At 40.9% G+C, this 24,737-nt stretch overlaps 1 protein-coding gene across 4 annotated transcripts in view; it reads left to right on the forward strand.

The window, feature by feature from the left end:
- LOC127445616 (PEX5-related protein-like) overlaps nucleotides 1–24,737 on the forward strand; it is a 164,463-nt gene that overhangs the window by 74,697 nt on the left and 65,029 nt on the right. For all 4 annotated transcript variants that reach the window (XM_051705792.1, XM_051705794.1, XM_051705793.1 and 1 more), the window contains 2 exons: nucleotides 16,545–16,656; nucleotides 21,258–21,452. In XM_051705792.1, coding sequence (XP_051561752.1) covers nucleotides 16,545–16,656; nucleotides 21,258–21,452 — 307 coding nt within the window. The remainder of the gene's footprint in view (nucleotides 1–16,544; nucleotides 16,657–21,257; nucleotides 21,453–24,737) is intronic.

The following is a 24,737-nucleotide window of genomic DNA, read 5'->3' on the forward strand; positions in this document are numbered from 1 at the left end:
AAACAGTATATCACTCAAAATAAAAATTGTTTTTTCATAGTTTTATATTTTACTTTATTTTTTTTACCTGGTTTGGATATCACATTAAAAATACACCCCCCCCCCCCCCCCCCATGCTGTTATTTATAACATTATAATTGCCTCACATGAGCCTATACCTCCCGCGACCTAGCTCCCTAACCCTCTTCCTTATAGACTCCTGCTAGCTAAACTGATTCCAGGTTCCCTTGACAACAATATTTTGGAGTTACCAGCAGAAGCTAAGCCCACGTGACACAATTAGTTGAAGTTTTCCATTATATAATTCTGGATTTGCCCTCCGGCTCAAACACAAAGACATGATGCACTTTATAAAGGTACAAAATGGTTGGGTTATTTTAAATCATCGAAGAACAAGTCAATTCCTTTTCCTACTGTATATGTCAAATAATCCTATAATGTGAGAATTCAAACAACATTATTATTTTTCTGCCATTGTATTCCAGTTAACTTTTGCAATGTCAGGAAAGGGTAACCAGCTTTGTTATATTATCACAGGGCTAAATGTGGTTGCTAAAATCCCTTTGTCAAGCAGCATGTCAAGATGGGACATCAGACGCACAATGCTGGTACAATCCCAGAATAGAAAATTTTGCACTACACGAATAATCAAATCCTAATTAAAGCCAAAGCATGTGACCTTGATGTTCAAGTCTTGACTGAATTTCAAGTATCTAAGGTTGCAATCTTCTCTGTTTGAGCTTTTAGTAAGGAACTCTTATTGCTATATATCGCACGCTGTTAATGTAATGTGTTCTTCTCCTTAACATTGGTTTTATGCTGTATCTTCTGAGGGACAATTTAATGTGCCATTAAGAGTGCGTGATGTTTTTCAGGGGATGGAAGTTGCAGTAAATAAAGTTACATGTTGCTCAGCAACTAAGCATTTTTAATGACAAGTGTAAGCAGAAACAATAAAATGTTGCAGGAAGGAAAAAATAAATAACACCATCGGACTTAAGGAGATAAAGACATCAAGCTTTTAATGGGTATAAGCAAATGTGCATGCACTTGACTGATGTAGACATGCCAAATGTGTTTTTTTCTTCATTCAGTAAGTGCAGCTCAGTAAATCCACTATAATCTTTCCAGCAACTGCAAATCTTTTTATGTCCTTTCCAATTGCCATTGAATAAGTCAGACTGCAATGTGACTGCAGTCATCTGCTCTAATTACAAAAATGGGCTTTGTCCCTTTAATCAGGGCAGTCTTATAACCAAAATGTTACCATACCGACTTTTTGCTTGCATCATCAAAACGTCATTGTCCTGCCATTCTCACCTCAGTTCAGATGATTCCATCACAGGCTCTGCAATCTTCATATTTATTGTGCATTTAATATAAGTTTAGTTAGATTATTGAATCATAATAATATTTTAGATCTCCTAACCCAATCCCATCCATAAACCACTAATGTAACCAACCAACAATATAAAAGCCAGAAGAAGCAAATACAAGTACATTATAAATACACTCACAATAACTTATCAAATGACTCATGCTGCATTTAAAGGAATAGTTCACCTAAAAATGAAAATTCTCACATCATTTACTCACCCTCATGCTATCTAAGATGTGTATGATTATTTCTTCTGTTGCACAAAAACAGATTTTTAGAAGAATATTTCACCTCTGTGATTAGCTCCCAGTGACCAGGGGCGGGTTTACGATTTCTGAGGCCCCAAGCAACTGACCAACCCGCGGCACCATTTTGAAAAAGTTTGCTTAAAAAATAACATAGAATTGATTTTAAATCATAATTTTAAATTCCTCCTATCAGCCGTTGTAGGCAAGTACATTCAAAATGTTTACTGAAATAAAAATCTAGTTAAAGATAGCATAATTAATGCATGTGTTCCAGTTTTACTCAATACAGTGATAAAAAAACAATATTTACCTACATATATTTTTACAAAACACTAAAAAAATTTAATTCAGTTGTTATTTATTATTATTATAACCCAACAATGATTTATTGTTGTCCAGTTTGTCATTATAATATGATATAGTATTATTATTATTATTATTTTGAGGATTTGTTGTATACAATAGTAATATATTATTTACTAAACAATATATATATATAGTAATGTCTTATTTACTTTACATTCACCTGGAGCTTATATTGTGAGGCTGCAGTTAGAGCTGGGTGATTAATTGAATTTTATTTTCAATTACGATTTTGGCTTCCAATGATTATAAAAACAAGATAATCGAGATAAAACGATTATTGTGCCACATTCCATTTCGCAATGAAACTTTATTAAAGTTCAAATAATAAGGAAATAAGTGTTATAAAAATAAACTCCGAAACTGCATTTCCCTGTGTGGTAAGCACCACATCCATGAGTTGCGTGAAGTGACTAAGGAAGAGATTAAGTCTTCTCCCGGCTGATGCACACTCGGGACACTCGACACTCGTGCGCACTTGCTGCAGCTAGATTATAACGTGATGGCTTGCGACGTAGTGAATCATAATATCTGTGTCACGTTCACTGTGTGTATCTTATCATGAAGAAATCAGTGATACACAGCTTTATTAAGAAGAGAAAGATTGTTTTTCTGTGAGTTAAAGATGGATCGAAGTCAGGGCCGTAACTGCAATATACACTGTGGGGGACAAGTCCCCGCCAGTAATCAGATATGGCCAAATTGTCCCCCCAATAAGTGATAACCTTGTTGCTGTGTTGCTGCAGTCCATTATGTGCTGCTGTATAATTCTCATTAAGTTGTTTCAGGAATAATATAAAGGTTTTAAAAAGTTACATTTTTAGCATCACAGTAGTCTAACACCGCTCGTCAATGTAATTTGAGATGTCAAATCGATGAAAGCGGGACTCAAGTTTAAAAAGCTAAGCAGGAACCTAGTGGATTATTCCAGCACCACGCATCAGCAAGCAGTTCAGGTTAAGAGTGTTAGTGTCATATAAGATGTAAGTATCTAACTAAATATGCAAAATTTGACCACTGTTATATGATTAAAATGCTGTACCAACCATAAGTAATTTCCAAGGGTGCAAACTATTCTCCATTTTGCTAAATTTGCCATTTTGAATTGGAAATATGTCATATACAGTATGTTGTTCGGATGTCATTAATAATTGTGAATGTGAAAACATTAACGAAGCAGTTTTCAGCATATGTCTTAAGATAAAGCGTGAATGTGTGTATATTGTAAAGGAATTTAATGAATGTGGTTATCTGGCAAGCTTTTGAAGGAACCTTTTAGAAAATTCACATAGTCTGAGAAAATGATTGATAAAACACAAAGTAGAGCGTTATCACCCTCAGATTAGAACTAGAACATGCAAGACCTGTTCCTTGAGGCTTCCATTGAGTTTTTAGGTTGTGACAAGGACAGTATTTTTAGTGCAAATAGTATTAGGTAATAATTAACAATAAATTTAAGATTTTCTAAATAATTTGTTTATGTCTTTAATCCTGAATTTTGTACAACATCTCCTTAGAGCCTTCTTTTATAAGTTTTTATTTTGAGATTGTCCTTGTCAGGTTTGTGCTCAAAAAATAAGCCACCAGTTAAAGTAGTTCACCTAAAAATGGAAAATTTACGTTTACTCATTTATTCACCCTTATGTTGTTCAAAACCCACATGCTGTTACTGTAACATAAAAATAGATATTTTAAGCAGCTCTATTGCATAGAATAACAGTTTATAGTGAGCAGGAGCTGTCAAGTTTCATTAAGGACAAATACTATACATCGTTATTGAAGGTTCAGTATAAAGACATCATAACAGTCCATATGACTTGTGCACTTTATTCCAAGCTTTCTGGGGCCATAGAAAAGCTTTGTGTTGTATGGACTACTTTTATGGTATTTTAATGATGATTACTTTTCTCTCTTTGGATCTTGACAGCAGTGGTTAATATGAAGTGTTTTTGTATGTAAAAGAGCAGCATTCGGATTCTTGAAGTAAAGATTGTGTTAAGATTCTATTGGGGGGGTTGGGGGTACAATGAGGGACAACGTCCTGGTTACTTGTGTAACCTCCATTCCCTGATGGAGGGAGCGAGAAGTTGTGTCGATGTAGTGGCACTAGTGGTCACTCTTGGGAGCCCAAGATACCTCTGGTCTTTGATAAAAGGCCAACGAAAATTGGCGAGTGGTATTTGCATGCCACTCCCCCGGACATATGGGTATAAAAGGAGCTGGTATGCAACCACTCATTCAGGTTTTATGCTGAGGAGCCGAGACAAGGTCAGGCCATTTCAGCGGGTATTTCAGCGTTGTGGCAGGAGGGACACAATGTCTCATTCCCTCCATCAGGGAACGGAGGTTACGCAAGTAACCAGGACGTTCCCTATCTGTAACTCACTCGACGTTGTGTCGATGTAGTGACACTAGGGGTCCCTATACAAAAGGCCGCAACTGGCTGAACTGTGTTAAGTGAACTGGCGGTGTGTGACAGGCAGACAACTGTGTACCTCGTAGCCAGCGCACCAGGCCGACACGTAACCTCCCCCAACATAGTTATGAGTGTCGAACGGCCCTTTGGGGACAAGTCGACTACCCAAAAGATAGAGACAGGCTAACCCAGTCATGGCCTCTTTTCCCCTTCTTTTTTTCCACTCCCTAAAAAACAAGGGGGATTATCCGACTGGGCCGCCAGGTCTAGTCGGGGGGTGTCCCTCCCAAGGGGAGGACACCGCGGAGACCACACCTCGCCCAAAGGGAGGGGGGATATTTAAGTGGAAAATACGTCACATGGTCTTGCCGACCATGTGGAGAAGTCTCATGGTAGATCCTACCCAATGGGGGAGGAGTTACTAAAAACATGGAGACTGTGGCAGAGGGGGCTCTGCCCAAGGAAGATGCAGTTTGCCAACAGGGAAACGAATAAGCAGAAGATATACATCGCATGGGATTACCTTACAGGGAACCACCACATGCGGAGCACCTACCCCAGAACAGGGCTCTTAGTTAGCACGTGTACTGGGCCGGCAGCGAGTCTCTCTGAAAACTCGACTGCCACAGGGCTCGGAGGAAGTCAACCAGGGAACATAGTTTGTGAACACTACTGGGAATTAATGGCGCACGTCTTCAGCTCAGAGGAGGTGAAAGGCGCTATGTGCAAGTGATACACCCGGCCGGCTGTCCCGGGCTTATCCGCTTGTATTGCGTGCCACTACCTGGGACAAAACCGGTTCCACCTGGAGGTTGTAGGACCTTGCAAAGGTGTTGGGTGTTGGGTGTTGCCCAGCCCGCTGTTCTGCAAATGTCTGTTAGAGACACACCCCTGGCCAGGGCCCAGGAGGCTGCTACACCCCTTGTAGAATGGGCTCGTAGCCCTACCAGGGGTGGCACGTCTTGGGCGTGATATGCCATAGATATGGCGTCAATGAGCCAGTGGGCGATCCTCTGTTTGGAAACAGTGCTTCCTTTCCGCTGTGCACCAAAGCAGACAAAGAGCTGCTCATAGATCCTAAAGCTCTGCGTGTGATCCAAATAGATGCATATAGCACGCACCAGACAAAGCAACGACAGGGCTGGGTCTGCCTCCTCCTGGGGCGGTGCTCGCAGGTTCACCACCTGGTCCCTAAAAGGGTTCATGGGAACCTTGGGCACATAGCCCGGTCGGGGTCTCAAGATCACGTGAGAGTAGCCCGGACCAAACTCCAGGCACGTTTCGCTGACAGAGAACGCTTGCAGTTCTCCTACCCTCTTGATTGAAGTGAGCGCAGTCAGGAGGGCAGTCTTCAAGGAGAGTGCCTTAAGCTCAGCTCACTGCAAAGGCTCAAAGGGGGCTCTCTGTAGACCCTGAAGAACTACAGAGAGGTCTTATGAGGGAACGAGGCGCGGTCTGGAGGGGTTCAGCCTCCTGGCGCCTCTCAGGAACCTGATGATCAGGTCGTGCTTCTCTAAGGACTTACCGTCCACTGTGTTGTGGTGTGCTGCTATAGCAGCAATCTTCACCTTCAAGGTGGAAGGGGACAGCTGCCCTTCCAACCTCTCCTGCAGGAAGGAAAGCACGAATCCAACTGTGCATCTCTGGGGGTCTTCCCGCCGGGAAGAACACCACTTAGCGAACAGACGCCACTTAAAGGCATACAGGTGCCTCATAGAGGGGGCCCTAGCCTGAGTGATCGTGTCTACCACCGTAGGTGGTAGATCGCTTAGGCCTTCCGCATCCCGTCCAGGGGCCAGATATGGAGATTCCAGAGGTCTGGTCGCGGGTGCCAGATGGTGCCCCATCCCTGAGAAAGAAGGTCCTTCCTCAGGGGAATTTGCTGGGGGGGCTGTCGCGAGGAGCGTGAGGTCTAAGAACCACGTCTGGGTGGGCCAGTAGGGTGCTACCAGGATGACCTGCTCCTCGTCCTCCCTGACTTGCACAGAGTCTGTGCAAGTAGGCTCACTGGGGGAAACGCATATTTGCTTGGCCAGGAGGCCAGCTGTGTGCCAGCGCGTCTATGTCGAGAGGTGCCTCGGTCAGGGCTTACCAGAGCGGGCAGTGGGAGGATTTTTGGGAGGCGAACAGGTCTACCTGTGCCTGTCCAAATTGACTCCAAATTGGCTGGACTCTTTGTCCACTCTCCCCTGAGGGTAACCTGCCATGACAGCACGTCCACTACAGTGTTGAGGTCGCCCGGGATGTGAGTGGCTCGCAGCGACTTCAAGTGCTGCTGACTCCAGAGGAGGAGACGGCGGGCGAGTTGTGACATACAATGAGAGCGCAGACTGCCTTGGCGGTTGACATATGCTACCGTTGCCGTGATGTCTGTCCGAACTAACACGTGCTTGCCCTGGATCAACAGCCGGAACCTCCACAGGGCAAGAGGCAGTTGATGTGCCAACGCAGCCGCGGGCCCGTCCATAAGCCAGCAGCTGTGTGCCCATTGCAAACAGCACCCCAGCCCATTTTGGAGGCATCTGTCATGACCACAACGCACCTGGAGAACTGCTCTAGGGGAACACCTGCCCGTAGAAACGAGAGGTCAGTCCAAGGGCTGAAGAGATGGTGACAGACTGGCGTGATGGCCATGCGATGTGTCCTGCAGCACCATGCCCATCTCGGGACTCAAGTCTGAAACCAGTGTTGAAGCGGTCTCATATGCATCAACCCAAGTGGGGAGGCCACTGCTGAGGATGCCATATGCCCCAGGAGCCTCTGAAAGTGTTTCAGTGGAACCGCTGTTTTCTGTTTGAATGCCTTCAAACAGGTCAGCACCAACTGTGCGCGCTCGTTCGTGAGGCGCGCTGTCAGTGAGACTGAGTCCAACTCCAAACTGAGAAAAGAGATGCTCTGAACCGGGAGGAGCTTGCTCTTTTCCCAGTTGACCCGAAGCCCTAGTCGGCTGAGGTGCGAGGTCACCAAGTCCCTGTGTGCACACAACATGTCCCGAGAGTGAGCTAGGATTAGCCAATCGTCGAGATAGTTGAGAATGTGAATGCCCACTTCTCTTAACGGGGCAAGAGCTGCCTCTGCGGCCTTCGTGAAGATGCGAGGGGACAAGGACAGGCCAAAAGGGAGGACCTTGTGCTGATACGCCAGACCCTCGAATGCAAACCGCTGGAAGGGTCTGTGTCGAGGTTGAATCGAGACGTGAAAGTACACGTACGATTTTGTCAGCTCCTCGTGTGCTTCCGGGGAGAAAGGCACTGGAGCGGGGCGCGGCTGCTTTGAGCGGCTGCCCAGGAAAGCATGTCCATCATCTCTGCATCAGCCTGTGACTGGGCAATCGTCCCCGAAGGGGGGAACCCAGCTGAGGCTTCTGTGTCCGACTGGACAAGCCTGCTCTCCGATGCTGCGCTCAGGAGCTCATCAGCTTCACGGGCTCCGAACAAGAGGTCGAACTCGCCGTGAGACGAGCCGGCAGACTCATCCAGAAGCCCGATCGGGGCAGACGAGCGTGCTGGGGAATGGGAGGTCCACGGGGGGATACCCGGCAGAGGCAGTCCCATTGGGGTCCCCAAATCGCCCCCAGTGCTAGCCGCGCTGGCCTCAAACCTGTAGGTAGAAGGACCGAGGCGGGGAGCCACTGGGGTGGCTTGCTTTTTTACGAAAGCAAGCAGCGACCACAACGTTGCTGTGGTCATGCTCTCGCAGTGAGAACATGAACCATCCACGAACACTGCCTCCGTTTGGGTAGTGCCCAGACACGAAAGACAGCGATTGTGACCGTCTGAAGTTGAGAGGTAACGACCGCAACCAGGAATAACACACAATCGGAAAGACATCTTTAAAAAGACGCGTCTTTAAAAAGACATTCCGTGTGTGCCGCTCTTTTAGAGAAATATACACTTTCAGGAAAATATGCTCTCTTTTTTCTAAAAAAGCACCCAGGGGCATTCTCTGCAGTGCACTAGTGCAGAGGAGGGAGAAGCCACTGAAATGCGCCATCAGATCCAGCAGAGATGAATGAACAGTCGTGAGAATTCAGCTCAGTGAGCATGACCGTTCGGCTCCGAAGAGAAAATCTGAATGAGTGGTTGTATACCAGCTCCTTTTATACCCGTATGTCCGGGGGAGTGGCATGCAAATACCACTTGCCAATTTTCATTGGCCTTTTATCAAAGACCAGAGGTGTCTCGGGCTCCCAAGAGTGACCCCTAGTGTCATTACATCGACACAATGTCGAGTGAGTGACAGATAGGGAACTTGATGGTAGTAAATCATTTTGTGTATTTTCCTTTTGCAAGCCAGCTGTCATGTCATTTTATAGATACATCAGTGATTAAAAGAAATTCATATTATATTTGTCTTTTCTTTGATACAACACAAAAAAGAAAGAAAAGATGTCTGAAATAGGCATATTGCTTGCAGTGCAGACACAGTGTTTGTCTTGTACTGTGTGAACTTAAAAAAAATTCATTTAAATATAAATCATCATTTAAAACTAAAAATGATAAAATTTTGGTCACATTTAAACAACTTTAACGTATTTAAAGCCTTTATTCAGAAAATTATTGCATTTACCGCATTTACTATTTTAAGGACAGAAGACATGGGTTACGGCCTTGATCGAAGTGAACATAAAGGTGAGAGATAGTCTTAGCCCATTATACACTGGAACTAAATACATTATACACTGGAACTTTTTTGGCTTGTTTTCCAAAATAATATCTTAAACTCCTTTAAAATAACGTACATTTACTTTAAGAGCTATACTGCAGAAGAAAAAAAATGTATCAGAGAATGTTGAATGCAATATTTATTCAGGGCTCGACATTAAGGCTTGTCCAGGACAAGTGGATTTTTGAAGGGGCAAGTGAAAGAGAATTTTACTTGCCTGACTGGACAAGCAGACTGATTAAAATGTCAATAATGACAAAATAATCGGCTATATTTGTGATAGCCTAGGCCTGTTTCACTTATTAGAAAGTTCATATTCTTATTCTGCTGTTGTAAATAATCCAGAGTGTGTAATTTTATAATTTGCTAGCGATCTAGTAACAGCTGCACCTTCTTTGATTGACAGGCGCCGTATGTGTGTGTTCACGCTAATGCACACCTGAGCGCCTGATGTCAAATACATTTCAAAATTCCACCAAAATGCCCGTCTTGGAGAGGTATTCATGTAAACACAGAGAGATGTCTAAAGTGAATGTAAACAGCGGAGATAAAAGTGGATTTGTTTTAAAATGTCGAACTTGTAAGTGTAAATGTAAGCTAATAAACCTGCTGCTGTCGAGTGTGATAACAATCAAACAACCATAACAAGAAAACGAGAAAACACTCACTGCTCTTGACTGAGTAACTTTAGTAGCTTTAAAAAGTATTAATGTATTATAATCATACAGTAAATAGTGGTAGTATTTTTATGTTGCATTTTATTCTGAATGTTTCCTTGAATATTTGATAGCCTACTGCTATTAAAAACTTTTAAAGCTGTTAAAAAAGCACTGAATTTTCTTAATTTGTTCTCTTATTTTTTATCTATTTCTATTCATTGCTGTTTTTAATTGTTATTTTATTACTGACTGTTTACTGGTCTTGAATAATTACTTAAGAAATTGAAAACATTGTTCCATAATTAACATATTAGTTAGTGTTATTATTTGTTGTGGTTTTGAAACTGGTATTGAGAATCGTAAAATTTCACTATCGACTACTGAAATTTTGGTATTGTGATAATGTATAGCCTTTATTGTACATGGTAGATCTTGCTCTAATAACATGATGAAAAATTAGATCTCATTTCATAAAACTATGAGCACCCCTGCTGTAAATGATGGTGGTGGAGGCTTTTCTTTATTTGACTACCATACAAAACATAAAATAATTATCATATGTCAATAGCCTCCTCCCCTACCCAGTGCAGTTTACATTTCAAGTTCAAGGAAATCCACAGTTAAAAAGACAAGTTTTTTTAAAAGTTCAGTAAATACATGTTTCCAAAGTCAACGAGTAATCGTGTTAAATAATCGTGATCCCAATATTGACCAAAATACTCGTGATTATGATTTTTGCCATAATCGAGCAGCCCTAGCTGCAGTGTATTGTTCACCATGTTGCAAAAGGCTGTATTTTATGTAAGCATCGTAGGCAACATTCGTAACAGTATTGTAACAGTAAACATACAAGGCACGGCAGCTCCTCAGCACACTAGAGCAGAAGGAAAAAACATTGCTTGGTGGAGAACAATCTGGAATAATTAAAAAAATTGTAACAGTCACCTTTGCGACCTGAACTTGTTCAGAATGTCACTTTGTGACACCTGCGCTAAAAACAATCTAGATGCAGCACAACAAATGAAACTGAACAGGTGTCTCGACATACATTTTTGAGACCTGAAGTTATTTTTAACTTGGCACAGTGTCCAAAAATGTGCCGGTCCTCGTGAGACACTGAAGAAACAGCGAGACAAGGTGCAGTAGTCAAGGATGCTCATCCAGCCCGTGTTTACATAGGGAAACAATAGAAAAACAGAGCAGGAGCACACAAAAACAAATTCGGTGTGAACAGCCCCTAACTCATCCATTTGCATGTATCTGCGAGTGAGAGCACATGGGCGAAACAAGTTCGGAGGGCCTGTATATTTTTTTATCAATTACAATCCCGAACTAAAAGTCCAACTTAAAAAACTAACCCGAACCCTGCGGACCTCTAACGTGAACCGCTCTGAGAGGACTGACAACAGTGTATTTTAGCGTGTACACAGAACAACATGTCACCCCTCAAGCAGTTTTTGCAGAACTTTCCTATGGGGGTGGGGGTCCCCCTGATGTCCGGGGGCCCCACGCAATTGCGTGGTTTGCGTGGTGGTTAAAACCACTACTGCCAGTGACATTTGGTCATGAGAGTGTGTAGCTTTAATAAATCCTATTAATGTCAGCAATCCTGTTATATTTGTGCCAAAAGTGAAGAACAGTTTTAAATTGAATACAAGGGACTCATCTAATTAAGTAGTAGGGCCCAAAACATTTTTAAAATATTCCCCTCTCTCATTATGGTCCTTTTTCTGCTGGCATTCACCAGGGATGTTATTCTTTTATTATAAGGTTGAGAGGTGCAAATTAAAAGTGAGCCCCAAATGCAGCACACCTAAACTTTTCAGGACACTGTATATTAAAGATCTTTATTGTAAAGGGTTTAAACAATGTTTCCCATGCTTGTTCAATGAACCATAAACAATTAATGAACATGCACCTGTGGATCGGTCATTAAGACACTAACAGCTTACAAACGGTAGGCAATTAAGGTCACAGTTATAAAAACTTAGGACAATAAAGAGACCTTTCTACTGACTCTGAAAAACACCAAAATAAAGATGCCCAGGGTCCCTGCTCATCTGCATGAATGTGCTTTAGGCATGCTGCATGGAGGCATGAGGACTGCAAATGTGGCCAGGGCAATAAATTGCAATGTCTGTACTGTGAGACGTCTAAGACAGCGCTACAGGGAGACAGGAAGGACAGCTAATCGTCCTCACAGTGGCAGACCACGTGTAACAACACCTGCACAGGATCGGTACATCCGAATATCACACCTGCGGGACAGGTACAGGATGGCAACAACAACTTCCCGAGTTACACCAGGAACGCACAATCCCTCCATCAGTGCTCAGACTGTCCGCAATAGGCTGAGAGAGGCTGGACTGAGGGCTTGTAGGCCTGTTGTAAGGCAGGTCCTTACCAGACATCACCGGCAACAACGTCGCCAATGGGCACAAACCCACCTTCGCTGGACCAGACAGGACTGGCAAAAAGTGCTCTTCACTGACGAGTCGTGGTTTTGTCTCACCAGGGGTGATGGGCGGACTCGCGTATATCGTCGAAGGAATGAGCGTTGCACTGAGGCCTGTACTCTGGAGTGGGATCAATCTGGAGGTGGAGGGTCCGTCATGGTCTGGGGCTGTGTTTCACAGCATCATCAGACTGAGCTTGTTGTCATTGCAGGCAATCTCAATGCTGTGCATTACAGGGAAGACATCCTCCTCCCTCATGTGGTACCCTTCCTGCAGGCTCATCCTGTGCAATGACACATTATTCCATTTCTGTTAGTCACATATCTGTGAAACTTGTTTAGTTTATGTCTTAGTTGTTGAATCTTTTTATGTTCATAGAAATATTTACACATGTTAAGTTTGCTGAAAATAAAAGCAGTTGAAAGTGAGAGGACGTTTATATTGTAATAAAATATCCGAACTGGAGATGGTGTTACATAACACCCAGCCTGACACTTCAAATGCATACATCAGCAAATCTTAGGTGTAATATACTGTAAAACCTTCAACTCTGTTTCGCAATATTATGTCTGCATTTTTTTATTTTTTTATTTCCGAACGAGATTTTCAAACTAATGCAGAACAAAGAAATAAAAAATAGAAGTAATTGCTAACAATCTAGGCAAAGATGACAGTTTGAAGACAAAGTACCATCATCTTCTTCACTTTCTTTAGACACATACAAGGTGTTGTAACAGCAGGAGTTCAACTTAGGTGACATCAGGCATTCCAGACAGCAAAGAGATAAATCTCCTCCCTGACACCAGCAGAGCCAAAGTTGTCTCTACAACCCAATTGACCAACATACGCTGCTCTCATTGTTCATGAATATTTAGTGTGTATTTCAAAGCTCCTGTCAAGTTAGAGATCGCAAGCCTTGTACAGTTGCTTGTTCAGTTTGAGAGTAGAATGTGTATAACTTGGAAAATTGTCAAGCACAGCTATTTTTAATTTATTTATTTATGTATCTATGTATGTATGTATGTATGTATTTTTTGGCCAAGAGAAGTATAATCATTTTTTTCTATTTATTTTTCCTATGTCTCTCTGTAAATTCATTCCTGATGGACTTTTGTCTCTGTGGTCAAATGGTAAAGCCATGAACAAATTAAAAAGGCATTCAAGGGAAAATGCTGGAGCCCTCAATTAAGCAAGTCTTGATAAGGTCAGAGTTTTCAATCAATTTATAATTCCATTAAATTAGCTTTAAATGCTAAACATACAACAGTCCGTTAAATAAGGCAGTGTTGTTGAAGCTTCTGTTGATGTTAGAATCCAAATATACTGTAGAGCAAGTGGATGTGACATGAAATCACACGTGTTCTATTTTACAACCAGCGGCATTCTGATGACACAGCTGGTAATACATTTCTAGTCCCATAATAAGTGTTCTTGAAGTTTTTGCAGGAAAGAAATGGCATGCTTCCTCTACAAGCAATCTGGTCTCATAGAATCACATTACTAGAGTATACTGTAAATACATTTTTGCAAAATGATTTTTACATGCCTTGTTATACGCAACACAGCAGTTTCCCGGTGAAATGAACACTAGAGGGAACACTTTTTTTTTTTTTTTTTTTTTTTTTTTTTTACAACAAATTTTATCCTCTTTCACACAACTCACAAGTAAAACAGCAGATTATCAGTTAATAAATACTTACTTTTTTGCCCTGTTCCACACAATGCTGTAATTAATCACATTTACAAGCTTGTTTGGGCATGATCAAATTGTGTGGTAGCTCAAATGATAGAGTGTTGCATTTGCGATGTTAAGGACAGAGGTATGAGTCCTGATGAACACAAGAGTTGACACGTGAAGTGGAAGTGTCATAGAAGCACCACAGAATGATGAGGTTGCTTCAGCAATTTTCATCACACATTTGCTTTTTATGACACTATCAGTAAGGTTTAGGGTAGGAAGGTAGGTTTTGTTTATTTAAAACTTGAAAGAGCGGGGCCTGGGTAGCTCAGTGGTAAAAGACGCTGGCTATCACCCCTGGAGTTCGCTAGTTCGCTAGTTCGAAACCCAGGGCGTGCTGAGTGACTCAGCCAGGTCTCCTAAGCAACCAAATTGGCCCAGTTGCTAAGGAGGGTAGAGTCACATGGGGTAACCTCCTCGTGGTCGCTATAATGTGGTCCATTCTCAGTGGGGCACGTGGTGAGTTGAGCGTGGATGTCGTAATGGATGGCATGAAGCCTCCACATGCGCTATGTCTCTGTGGCAATGTGCTCAACAAGCCACATGATAAGATGTGCGGGTTGGCGGTCTCAGATGTGGAGGCAGCTCCACGTCCTCCGCCACCTGGATTAAGGCGAATCACTACGTGGCCACGAGGACTTAAAAGTGCATTGGGCATTCTAAAAAAAAAAATTTGAAAGAGCATTAACCTCATCTGCTTAGGAGAACATTTAATTAACTTTTAGCGCAACACGTGGGCATTTAACCTTGGAATTGCTGCGATTGTTTGTTGATAAATTGTTCATAAATCTATTTGTACATAAAAAATTGAAAGAATAAAAAATATTTAGAGTGTATTTACGTATAGTTTATACAGAAATTTGTTCTTGCACCTTGTACAGACACAAAACTACATAACTGCTAGGCTTACTTATGATAATACATAGTAAGAACAACATAAAATAATGAGTATATCAACACTGAGGAAACAAATTAAAGGGATAGTTTACCCAAAAATTTAAATTCTGTCATCATTTTCTCACTCTCATGCCCTCCCAGATGTATGACTTTCTTTCTTCTGCTGAACACAAAGATTTTTAGAAGAATAGTTCTGCTCTGTAGGTCCATACAATGCAATTGAATGGTGACCAGACTTTTCAAGCTACAAAAATCACATAAAGGCAGCATAAAAGTAATCCATATGACTCCAGTGGTTAAATCTATGTCTTCAGAAGCAATATATGTCACTGCACCGGTGAGTTTGTCAGTTTATTCTGTGTGTTTTGTTATTTTCTCTCCCTCATGTCTCGCAGGCGAAGCCGGCATGCATGATCAGTGTTTCCATGGGAACATTGATTGTTCCCAGGGGAACGCTGATCATGCCACTAATTAGTGTGCTAGCAACACCTGGTTCTCCTCTAATTCACTCCCTACTTAAACCCTTCATGCACTCAGCATCCTTGTTAGATTGTTGTTTGATGAGAAGTAACTTACCTCTCTCTCTCTGCCTAGTTGGTCCAGTCTCATGTAACTGTTTGGTTGCCTATCTCTGCCTGTGTGTCGGGAGTGTGGTTACCTTCCAACTAGCTGTACGCTTGTTCTCTGTGCTCACAAATCTTCAACGGAGGATTCCTCGTCTCTGCCCATGTATCAGGAAAGTGATTGCCTTCCAGTCTGCTGGGTGTGAATGTGAAAGTGGGATTTATTGTAATAAAAAAAGGATTGAAATATTGGTTTGTTTCTTACCCATAGTTGTTGCTTTGCTTCAGGAGACATATATTAAACCACTGGAGTATGGATTACTTATTTTAATGTTGCCTTTATGTGATTTTTGGAGCTTCAAAGGTCTGGTCACCATTCACTTGCATTGAAAAGACCTGCAGTGCAGAAATATTCTTCTAGAAATCTTTGATTGTGTTCAGCAGAAGAAAGAAAGTCATACACATTTCGGATGGCATGAAAGTGAGTAAATGATGAGATCATTTTCATTTTTGGGTAAACTATCCCTTTAAGCATTGTGAATCCCTTAAATGTTGAAAAGTTTATTTTGGTCCTGACTAAAAGATTTAAAAAAAGAGAGGAAATTATCCCTGAAAATGCAGATATGCTGTATCCATACTGACTCCCCACAATAGTGCTCTCCTCTGAGTCTGTGGCATGGCTGAATGAACACTCTGAGAGCAAGCGGATGATGATTGATGTGTTTTTTTCCATTCTGTTAGACACAGGGCCACCTCTCTGCCAGTCTCTCAGAACACACACACATTTTGTCATAGTACACTGATGGGGGGCATTATAAAGACAGCCTCACTCTTTGTCACAATCATGCACAATTACTATGTGCTCTGAAATGGAAAAACAAGCCAAAGATGTACTATTTATGATTTTACTTTTCTTTTTTACCTCTGTTTAAGTGTGAAAGGGAAGGGAGAAGCTAGGTGTCGTAGAGGGCCAAGGTGAGAAAAGACATCTTAGTTCTGTAAATGGGTAGGGGTTGAAGAGAGAGGTGACTACCATCATTGAAAATCACACGCAGAGATGGTCATGGTGCAAAGGTGGCTGGCTGCAACTCAGACAATAGGAGTACCAAAGGCTGAGTGCATAATGTTGCTCTCACCAGTCTCTTCTGCCTGATTTTTCAGCTGGTGAGTGAGCAACAAGAGAGCCGTCCCTTGCTGAGCCCTTCCATCGATGATTTCCTCTGTGAGACCAAGTGTGATGGAGCTGCCTGCCCAGTAACCTCCAACACAGCAGGTACCCGAGATACTGACCTTCCCCAAAAAGTCTCTTTCTCCACTGTTTGTAGTGTACTAAACAAACTAAACAAACAAAATTCAACCTTATATTTAAATAAGTCCACTGTATAGGGGTGGAAATCAGCATGGAACAGGCGATACAATATTATATAGATATTGTATTTGGTTCGCCATATAATAATATTGCAATTGTTTGTTTAGTGTATTGCAATTTAAAACTGTAATACATAGCGATCTTTTATTCAATTGTTTATCGTTCATCTTAATTAGACTTAGTATTTACTGCTTTACTTTACCGTAGAGCCATAGAAGTAGCATAGAACATAGGCAGTCTTTGTGTGTTTATCATTACACAAAAAGCCTTGCAGTCGGACATCCTTACAAATGAAACAAGTTATAGACACTTGGCGACCATATTTGTAACGCCTCTGAGCAGCATTTTCTAGTCGCACAAGTTCTGCTCCTATATTCTTGAATGGGGAAAGGCTGAAATCTTCAAAGTGGTTGGTCTAGATTATGATCAAATAATATATTTAAAATCAGCAATAAAATATGGCAATAATGGTATGTGCTTCTTTATCTCAAATCACGGAAATAAACAGGCTTGTCCAGCTAATGCGCACGTGCACTTTTAAGTAACAGACTGATCACACTGTGAATTGGCAACAGGAGGTCGAAAGTTGTGCTCCTGAAATCGGTCTGTGCTTACTGAAATTCGAACCTCTGCCCCCAGAGGCCGAAGCTGGAACTTTTGTTGAGGTGAAATGTCCACAGTGTGGCGCCAAACGTAAGTTGTCATTTTATTTGTAAACAATGCAGTCCAGTCAACAGGAGTGCATATTTTTATTAACTCTACTCCTTAACCCCAACACCAACCCTAAGCCTAACCATCAGTGGAGTAAAATGTTTATTTTAAAGTGAAAATGCAATCTCAGAAAAGCGCTCATCATTGTTTATATTACTGCCTGCTTTCCATTGGACAAGAACCTGCATCTCAGACAATGCTAATGCAACACCATATCAGCACGACATAGACAGGCAAACACATTTCAATTGATTACTTGTCAGTAATTCAGGGTACATGAACATTCGGAAGCAGCATGTCGAATTCCTATGTGATCATGTTGCAAATAAACAGACCAAAAAGGTGATTGACTTTTTTTAACCCTTAAATGAATGGGAATTTCACCAAACACTCTAACACAAGTGTCTAGACCTGACACTTATGTCTATTACAAATGGATCTACAAAATGCCCAGGTATTGTCAACTTTTCAAAAATATTTTCAAGACAATTATAAAATAATAGAATAAAATATATTTTGATATATTTTGATGTTTTATATTTCATATATCAAAAAGAAAATGCAATAAATCAGGACAAATGTAGAACAGGATTAATTAATTTCACACTGGAATTTCCTGAGACGCAACTGAGCGCTTATTGAGTCTAAAAAGATGCACAACTTACATAATTTCAGTAGTATACCCAAATGACAATAGTCATATAATACTGTTCATGTGTTGTACTTGCTATAGTTTACTTCCATGTTGTTTCTTCATCAAATAACTATTTCAAATGTAAATCAAGCTAATCACTGAGACAACAGTGCCACCTTGAGTAAGAAATAGCATTTATGATTTGTATATGTACACACATGGAATACTGATAAATCACCATTGCTGTTAATTCACTGTTGCATAGAAAATCAACATGATACACAGTAGTATTTATATGTATGAATATAGAACTCATTCCTCTTGTAATAAACAAAGAAATAGAAGTGCAAAAAAAAAAAAAAAACTACTACAGCTGCCATATTTAGTGTTACGATTTCCCCATTTCTATCTACTTTATACAAGTGACCAGACTTAACCTTTAATATCTTTGCTTATATTCTTAGATTGTTCTGAGTTTGTAATTTGAATTCTGAGTTTGCAAATCAAATAGAAACTATGGAGTGGTCATTGACCTAATAATGCAGCATGCTTCATTTTCTCAAACATTTGCTCTTAGTGATGCTAGTTCTTTTTTCCCCAAAATATTATTGTGATAAATGTAACTAAAAATATTGATTCTAGCCATTATAATATTGATAACGTATTGTTAGGTAAAGTATCATAACACTTTGAAATATCTATTTCCCCCAATCTCTACTATTCAGAGAAATGATAAGTGATATTTGTGTTTAGAATATATTATTCTAATATATTGTTATAATATATATTGTTAGAGATACTCAGACATCAAAGGTGGCTACTAACACCAAATATTCTCAGTAATCTTCCTAATTAATTCCTCACAGATGTTGTCTGTGTATATACATCTTCACTACTAATTAGTAGAGCATACTGATACATTACTAAATGAGGAAGCTCTACAAGAGATATGAGGGCTCTTAATGCAAGACAGATTCTGTTACGTGAAATATACACTGAGAGGTTGAGCAACTAAAGCTTTTATTTTACTTGCATCCTGGCTTGCTTACATATATCACAAAGCAATAAAGACAACTGCTCCCACTCCCCAGAGAGTATCTTCTTCAATTTCTGATTGTGCTCACAGTTTGGAGAGCTCTTTCACATTAGAGAAAACAGCACATTCTAATTACCAACAGATTATGTTTGGAGGATCTTTTGATTTGCTTGTAATAAAGCAGCAGTCTGTTAATTACTGTGAAACGCCTCTGAATGTAACACTTACTGATCAATCAAAATGTCACAGAGTGCTGATTTACTTGTGCAATATGAAAGATTTTAAGTCTCTCAAACAAATAGTACATAGTGCCATTTATTGATCTAGTGTCTGACTTGAAATCTGAAGCCAGAGAATCAACTGCCAACTTAGCATTCCATTGAAGTTTAATGTTGGTGGCATTATTATGTTTGGTGCAAAATGATAATAATAGATTGTTTCTGAACATGACTATGTACTTTTTATGCTTAAATGGAAATTAAACTAAATTCTTAAACTTCTTAAAATTATTAAGACATTTAATGATTAGAGGAATGTCAGGCTTTTTCTAGCAGTGTCTGTCTGCACCAGGAATGGAGCTGATTATATAATTTTATATTCAGGTCTTTAATGGGATCTGTTGTAATCTTTAAAAAGGAATGCCTCTGAATTCAATTATTATTCCCTGGCAGATTCTCCTGAGTGAGCTCTTTGAAATGAGATTTTAATATAGCAGCCTTTAGTCTATCATGTTATCAATGTGTTAGGCCACCTACACCTTTCTTTAAGACGGTTTATAAGATTTGAAGCAAGACCAGCCTATTAAACCACATTGATTGTCTGTATCACATCACAACTGAAACATTTTTGAGTACAAAAAAAAAAAAAAGGTCATGAGGTCAACTTAATAAAGTTTCACAATACTGAGTTCAACCATCTTCTCAATTACTTTATATTGATGGAATAGGTTGATGCAATTCAGTTTGGTTTGAATTAGGTTGACTGCATTATTCAAATGGATTTAGTGGATGTCGTTGTGTTGGCAGGTATTTATAGTCCATGACCTGTCCAGCAGTTGGCTTTGTATGGTTAGCAGAGACAAAATCACATGGTGGTAACTTGGATTCAGTGCCCATGTTAGTGTCATATTTCAAAAGGTGTATCATGACGCCCTCGAGGCTTGGAACATGCATTCACCCAAATGTTGACATTTTGTACAGTACTGACCTGCATGTCCATTTTTTTCTACCACCTGGTTATGAAGACCTCTGTTCTGCTAGCCTGTAGTTTAACAGGAATGGGATAGAAGCTGTGGAAGTCAACAAAATGTCACGTATATTTACATCTACTCTGTTTGGTCAAACAATGATTCTAATCATTTCTCTGTGTCTATTTTTGGAGATTTTTTAATAGAATCTTAATAGATTCAGTTGAAAAAAATATAATGTGGATGTGGTTTATTGTGCTGCAGACATGCACATGTTCATGTCTCCTATCATCTTGTCACTGAATTGCTTGTATTTACAGCAGTCCTCTATTATTCAGTTAGCTGGTCAAAAACAATCAGTTCTGGATTGTTTGCTTTAATTGAATAGCAAAAAGCTAATAAAAAATAAATATATATTTACCCATATAATTAAAATCTTCTTAATCTCAATCACTAATGCTGACTATATTCCCTCCAAATATTCATCAATACATTTCTCTCAAGCCTTCATCCTCTGTAGCAGAACACAGTGTTCAGTATACCTGTGTTCTTGATACGGTACATAAAATGTATCGAACTCTCTTTGTTCTCTTGAAGAGGAACATGCAACATGAAAGATTATTTGACTCTGGCCCCTTGGCTGTCGGAACTGCCTGCTGTCTTTTATTGCTAGGGTCACTCAGGTAGATATGTGCCTAGAGCAATGACTAAGCTAGAGTTTGTTACATTATGTTGCATTTATTCTTTCCTCTAGACTCTAGGCTTTTAGTTCATGTGCGAATTTGCAACTGGGCACATTAACTTTATTCACAGTGCAAAAATGGCACTTTCTTTTTTTAAGCAAAAGGGCAAAATAGGAAAAGTGGATGGGGTTTTTCTTATGAATTCCTTCCAAATCTCTTAAATTTTTTATTATTTTTTTTTTTTTTTCTGTCCAGTTCTGTCCTCCTCTCTGGACCTGCTGGATCTTAGTGAACCTGGTGAGAGAAGACACAGCAAAGACAGGAAGAGCCCGCTTTCTTCTACGGGCACACCATACAGGAAGAAACCTGATGAAACAGAGCTGATCCAGGTGGACGTTAAACAGAGTAAACCCTGTTCCCGCACACCTGACAAAGTTTCATTGGACCCAGGTATCATGTGTTACCAGACAGCAAACATAAAAGGCTGTTATGCCAAGAACTCTTGCAAATCCATTAAGTGGAAGCAGATGGTTACAGAGGCAAAGATGTGTTTCTTTATTTGATTAAAGAAAACCTTTCTGTAACTGGCATTACTTTAATTCATTTTTTAACTGAGAAGAATATTATTGGTCTTCATATAGTTACATAGCAAGATTGTACTAGGATAAGAAGATATGCAAAGTGCTTTAGGTTGTCATCTTTAAAGACCCCGTAAAAAATCTTGACAAGTGCAGTTTTCTTTCCTATATTAAAATAGGAAGTTTGTGTGGGACTTATAAAAGTGCTTTTCCTTTTTTTTTCAAATAACCAATAGGCTTTAGCAGTGGCATCACTAAATTCGGAGAAGGTGGGGCTGCACCCCACCAGGTGTGGCACTGTTGTGCAAAATGCATGATATAAACATACATTTATTTGAAGAAATAATATATTTTCAGCATCTTAAACTTGTTTATGTTCATTATACAAGACAATAATAGATATTCTTATGAGAAATGCAATAGTTTTTAAGGTCGTTCTCATTTGCTATGTGTGGGGCTAGCCCGTCTGCCTCAGTGTTAATCTAGGGAGATCTGGAGAACATAATGGGTATGTGTATCAAGCGTTCAGTGATAGCCTGAGGGGCACGTTTGCCTTTGCCCCTTAGCCAATCAAAAGCTTTGATCATATGTATGTCAAGCTGACATGGTCCTCGTGTGAGAGTGAAGTCAAAACCAATGCACTTGGTTACTGTTAAAATTATGGATAGCATGTGGAATTATCCATCAATGTTTCAAAAAACAGTAAATGACATGACAGAGAATTTTCAGTTAACACAACCCCTGATGTTGGGTTAAGTAATTGTTTGTGCCCCACCAGAAATAATGAGACTGAGACACCACTGGGCTTTAGTTACATCCACCTTGATCTCATGAAATTTACTTGACCATGGCAACATTTTTCCGTGCTTTATTGTACATTTCGCTGCAGTTTCTTAGTGAAATGTCCAGCGGGGGCACCAAAAGCAAGTGAAATGATGTTGTAATCAGATAGGGATTTGTAAGGTGAATTTTAGATGGATGTTTTAATGAGTAAAACGTACCTCCCTTACCTAAAACTTTAACCTGAACCTAACCAATGTTGTCCTAAAAGATAAACAAGAGGTGAAGAAAACAGACATCCTTACCCTTAACCAATGGCCTTAACCTAACCTGTACTGTTTTAAAAGCAAATTTGACATGAAAAGCACTTTTACTGAAGCAACCACGTCATTTTGTGTTGCTTCTATGGCACTTTCGCCTCACATTCACTTTCGTTTTAAGTATCCTTGGCTGGGCTCTCTGAGCGCAAAATCTAACACTCTACCAGGTGAGCTACCGTGCAAGCTTGTCATGTTGGAATAAGTGTGTAATTGTAGGAGGGTCTGTAATACAAGCATTAAAATGTGTCGTTTTTCAAATGATGCATTAGAGTAAAAGTGTTTTGATATATTAAGTAATAGAGCGAAAAATAGAGTGAAAAATAGGTGTTTATTAAGTCATAAACAGCCGTAATTTGTGTAAAAGTTAATAAAATGTACAGTTTGATAAGTTGTAGTGCCTCTAGTGTTAATTCAACCAGGAAACTGTGGAAAAATGTGGAAAGCACAATGTAAAACTTAGTTTGCAAAAAAGTTATTATAGTAACGTTCATTCTATGAGACTGGCTTGGTTACATCACAACCATGAACTGTGATTTGCTACTTGCTAGTCAGTTGCATGTGGTATTAGGGGGAGGGACATTCTCCTTTTAAAGAGCATTTGATTGGACAAACATCTGTGTAGTGCAAGATTAGTCATCTGTTATCGCAGAAGAGTGACTGAAATTTACATGTTTATATCTGCAAAAGGTTAATTTTGTCAATTTTTATGAGTGTACTAGCACATAGATGGCCTCAAAGCTAATAGGCATGAAATTAAAGCTACAGAACAGCTATTTTAATTTCATGGAGTCTTTAATATGGGCATTCAGCATGTGCTATTGCAAATTCTCTAAACTTTAGTTCCCTATCTGTCACTCACTCGACATTGTGTTGATGTAGTGACACTAGGGGTTACCCTTGGGAGCCCGAGACACCTCTGGTCTTTGACAAAAGGCCAATGAAAATTTGTATTTTGCATGCCACTCCCCCGGACATACAGGTATAAAAGGAGCTGGTATGCAACCACTCATTCAGATTTGCTCACTGAGCTGAATACTACTGTTCATTCACCTCTGCTGGATCTGACGGCGCATTTCAGCGGCTTCTCCCCCCTCTGCACTGGTGTACTGCAGAGAATGCCCCTGGGCACTTCGGCAGAAATAAAAAAGTATATTTCTCTAAAAGAGTATATTTCTCTAAAAGAGCGGCACACACGGAACGTCTTTTTAAAGACGTGTCTTTCTAAAGATGCTTTTCCGATTGTGTGTTATTCCTGGTTGCGCTTATTATGTCTCGCCTTCTGACAGTCACGATCACTGTCTTTTGTGTCTGGGCACTGCTCACGTTACCTTTTGCATTTAATTGCGCTGCATGCCCAAGTGGCTGCAGTACTCAAGAGCTCAGCAAGAGCAGTTTCCTTGTTCCCTGGGACACGTATCCGGTGTGCACGGCCATCATCACGACCACCGTCCACCACTCTATTTGGCAGGTTTGGCGCTCCAGCGTCGGTCTCCCGCCCCTGAGAACCCAGCTGTGGCACAACTCCGGCCCCCGATGTGATTCATAGGCCTCTTCCTCCCCCGTCCCAGGCTGTTCCGGGGGTGGTCACAAGGAGCCAGGTAAGTGCTTCGATGTCCTTAGACTCAGCACGGCCATGACGTGGTGTGGCACCTCGAGCTCCACCCCACCGCGAGGCCCCACCTGCCGGTACGTCCGATGACGTTGTCCCTTTGGTCCCCCTTGTGTGGAACTTGGACGCATGGCTTGCGCTTTCCAATCCGTCGCGAGGGCTGGTCCAGACCGTCTGACTCGGCTGCGCAATTCACTTCGCCGGGCATCCACCCAGGTTCAGCGGTGTCCACTTCACCTTGGTGGAGGATGAAAACGCTGCTACCTTGCGTGGAGATCGCTACCCTCCTACCGAAGGGGGGCGATAGAACCTGTCCCTTCAGCCGAGATGAAGAAGGGGTTTTTCAGCCCCTACTTCATCATACCGAAAAAAGGCGGTGGGTTGCGGCCAATCCTGGACCTGTGAGTTCTGAACTAGGCTTTACACAGACTCCCGTTCAAGATGCTTA

The sequence above is a fragment of the Myxocyprinus asiaticus genome, chromosome 9 (genome assembly GCF_019703515.2).
Source record: "Myxocyprinus asiaticus isolate MX2 ecotype Aquarium Trade chromosome 9, UBuf_Myxa_2, whole genome shotgun sequence".
NCBI lineage: Eukaryota > Metazoa > Chordata > Actinopteri > Cypriniformes > Catostomidae > Myxocyprinus > Myxocyprinus asiaticus.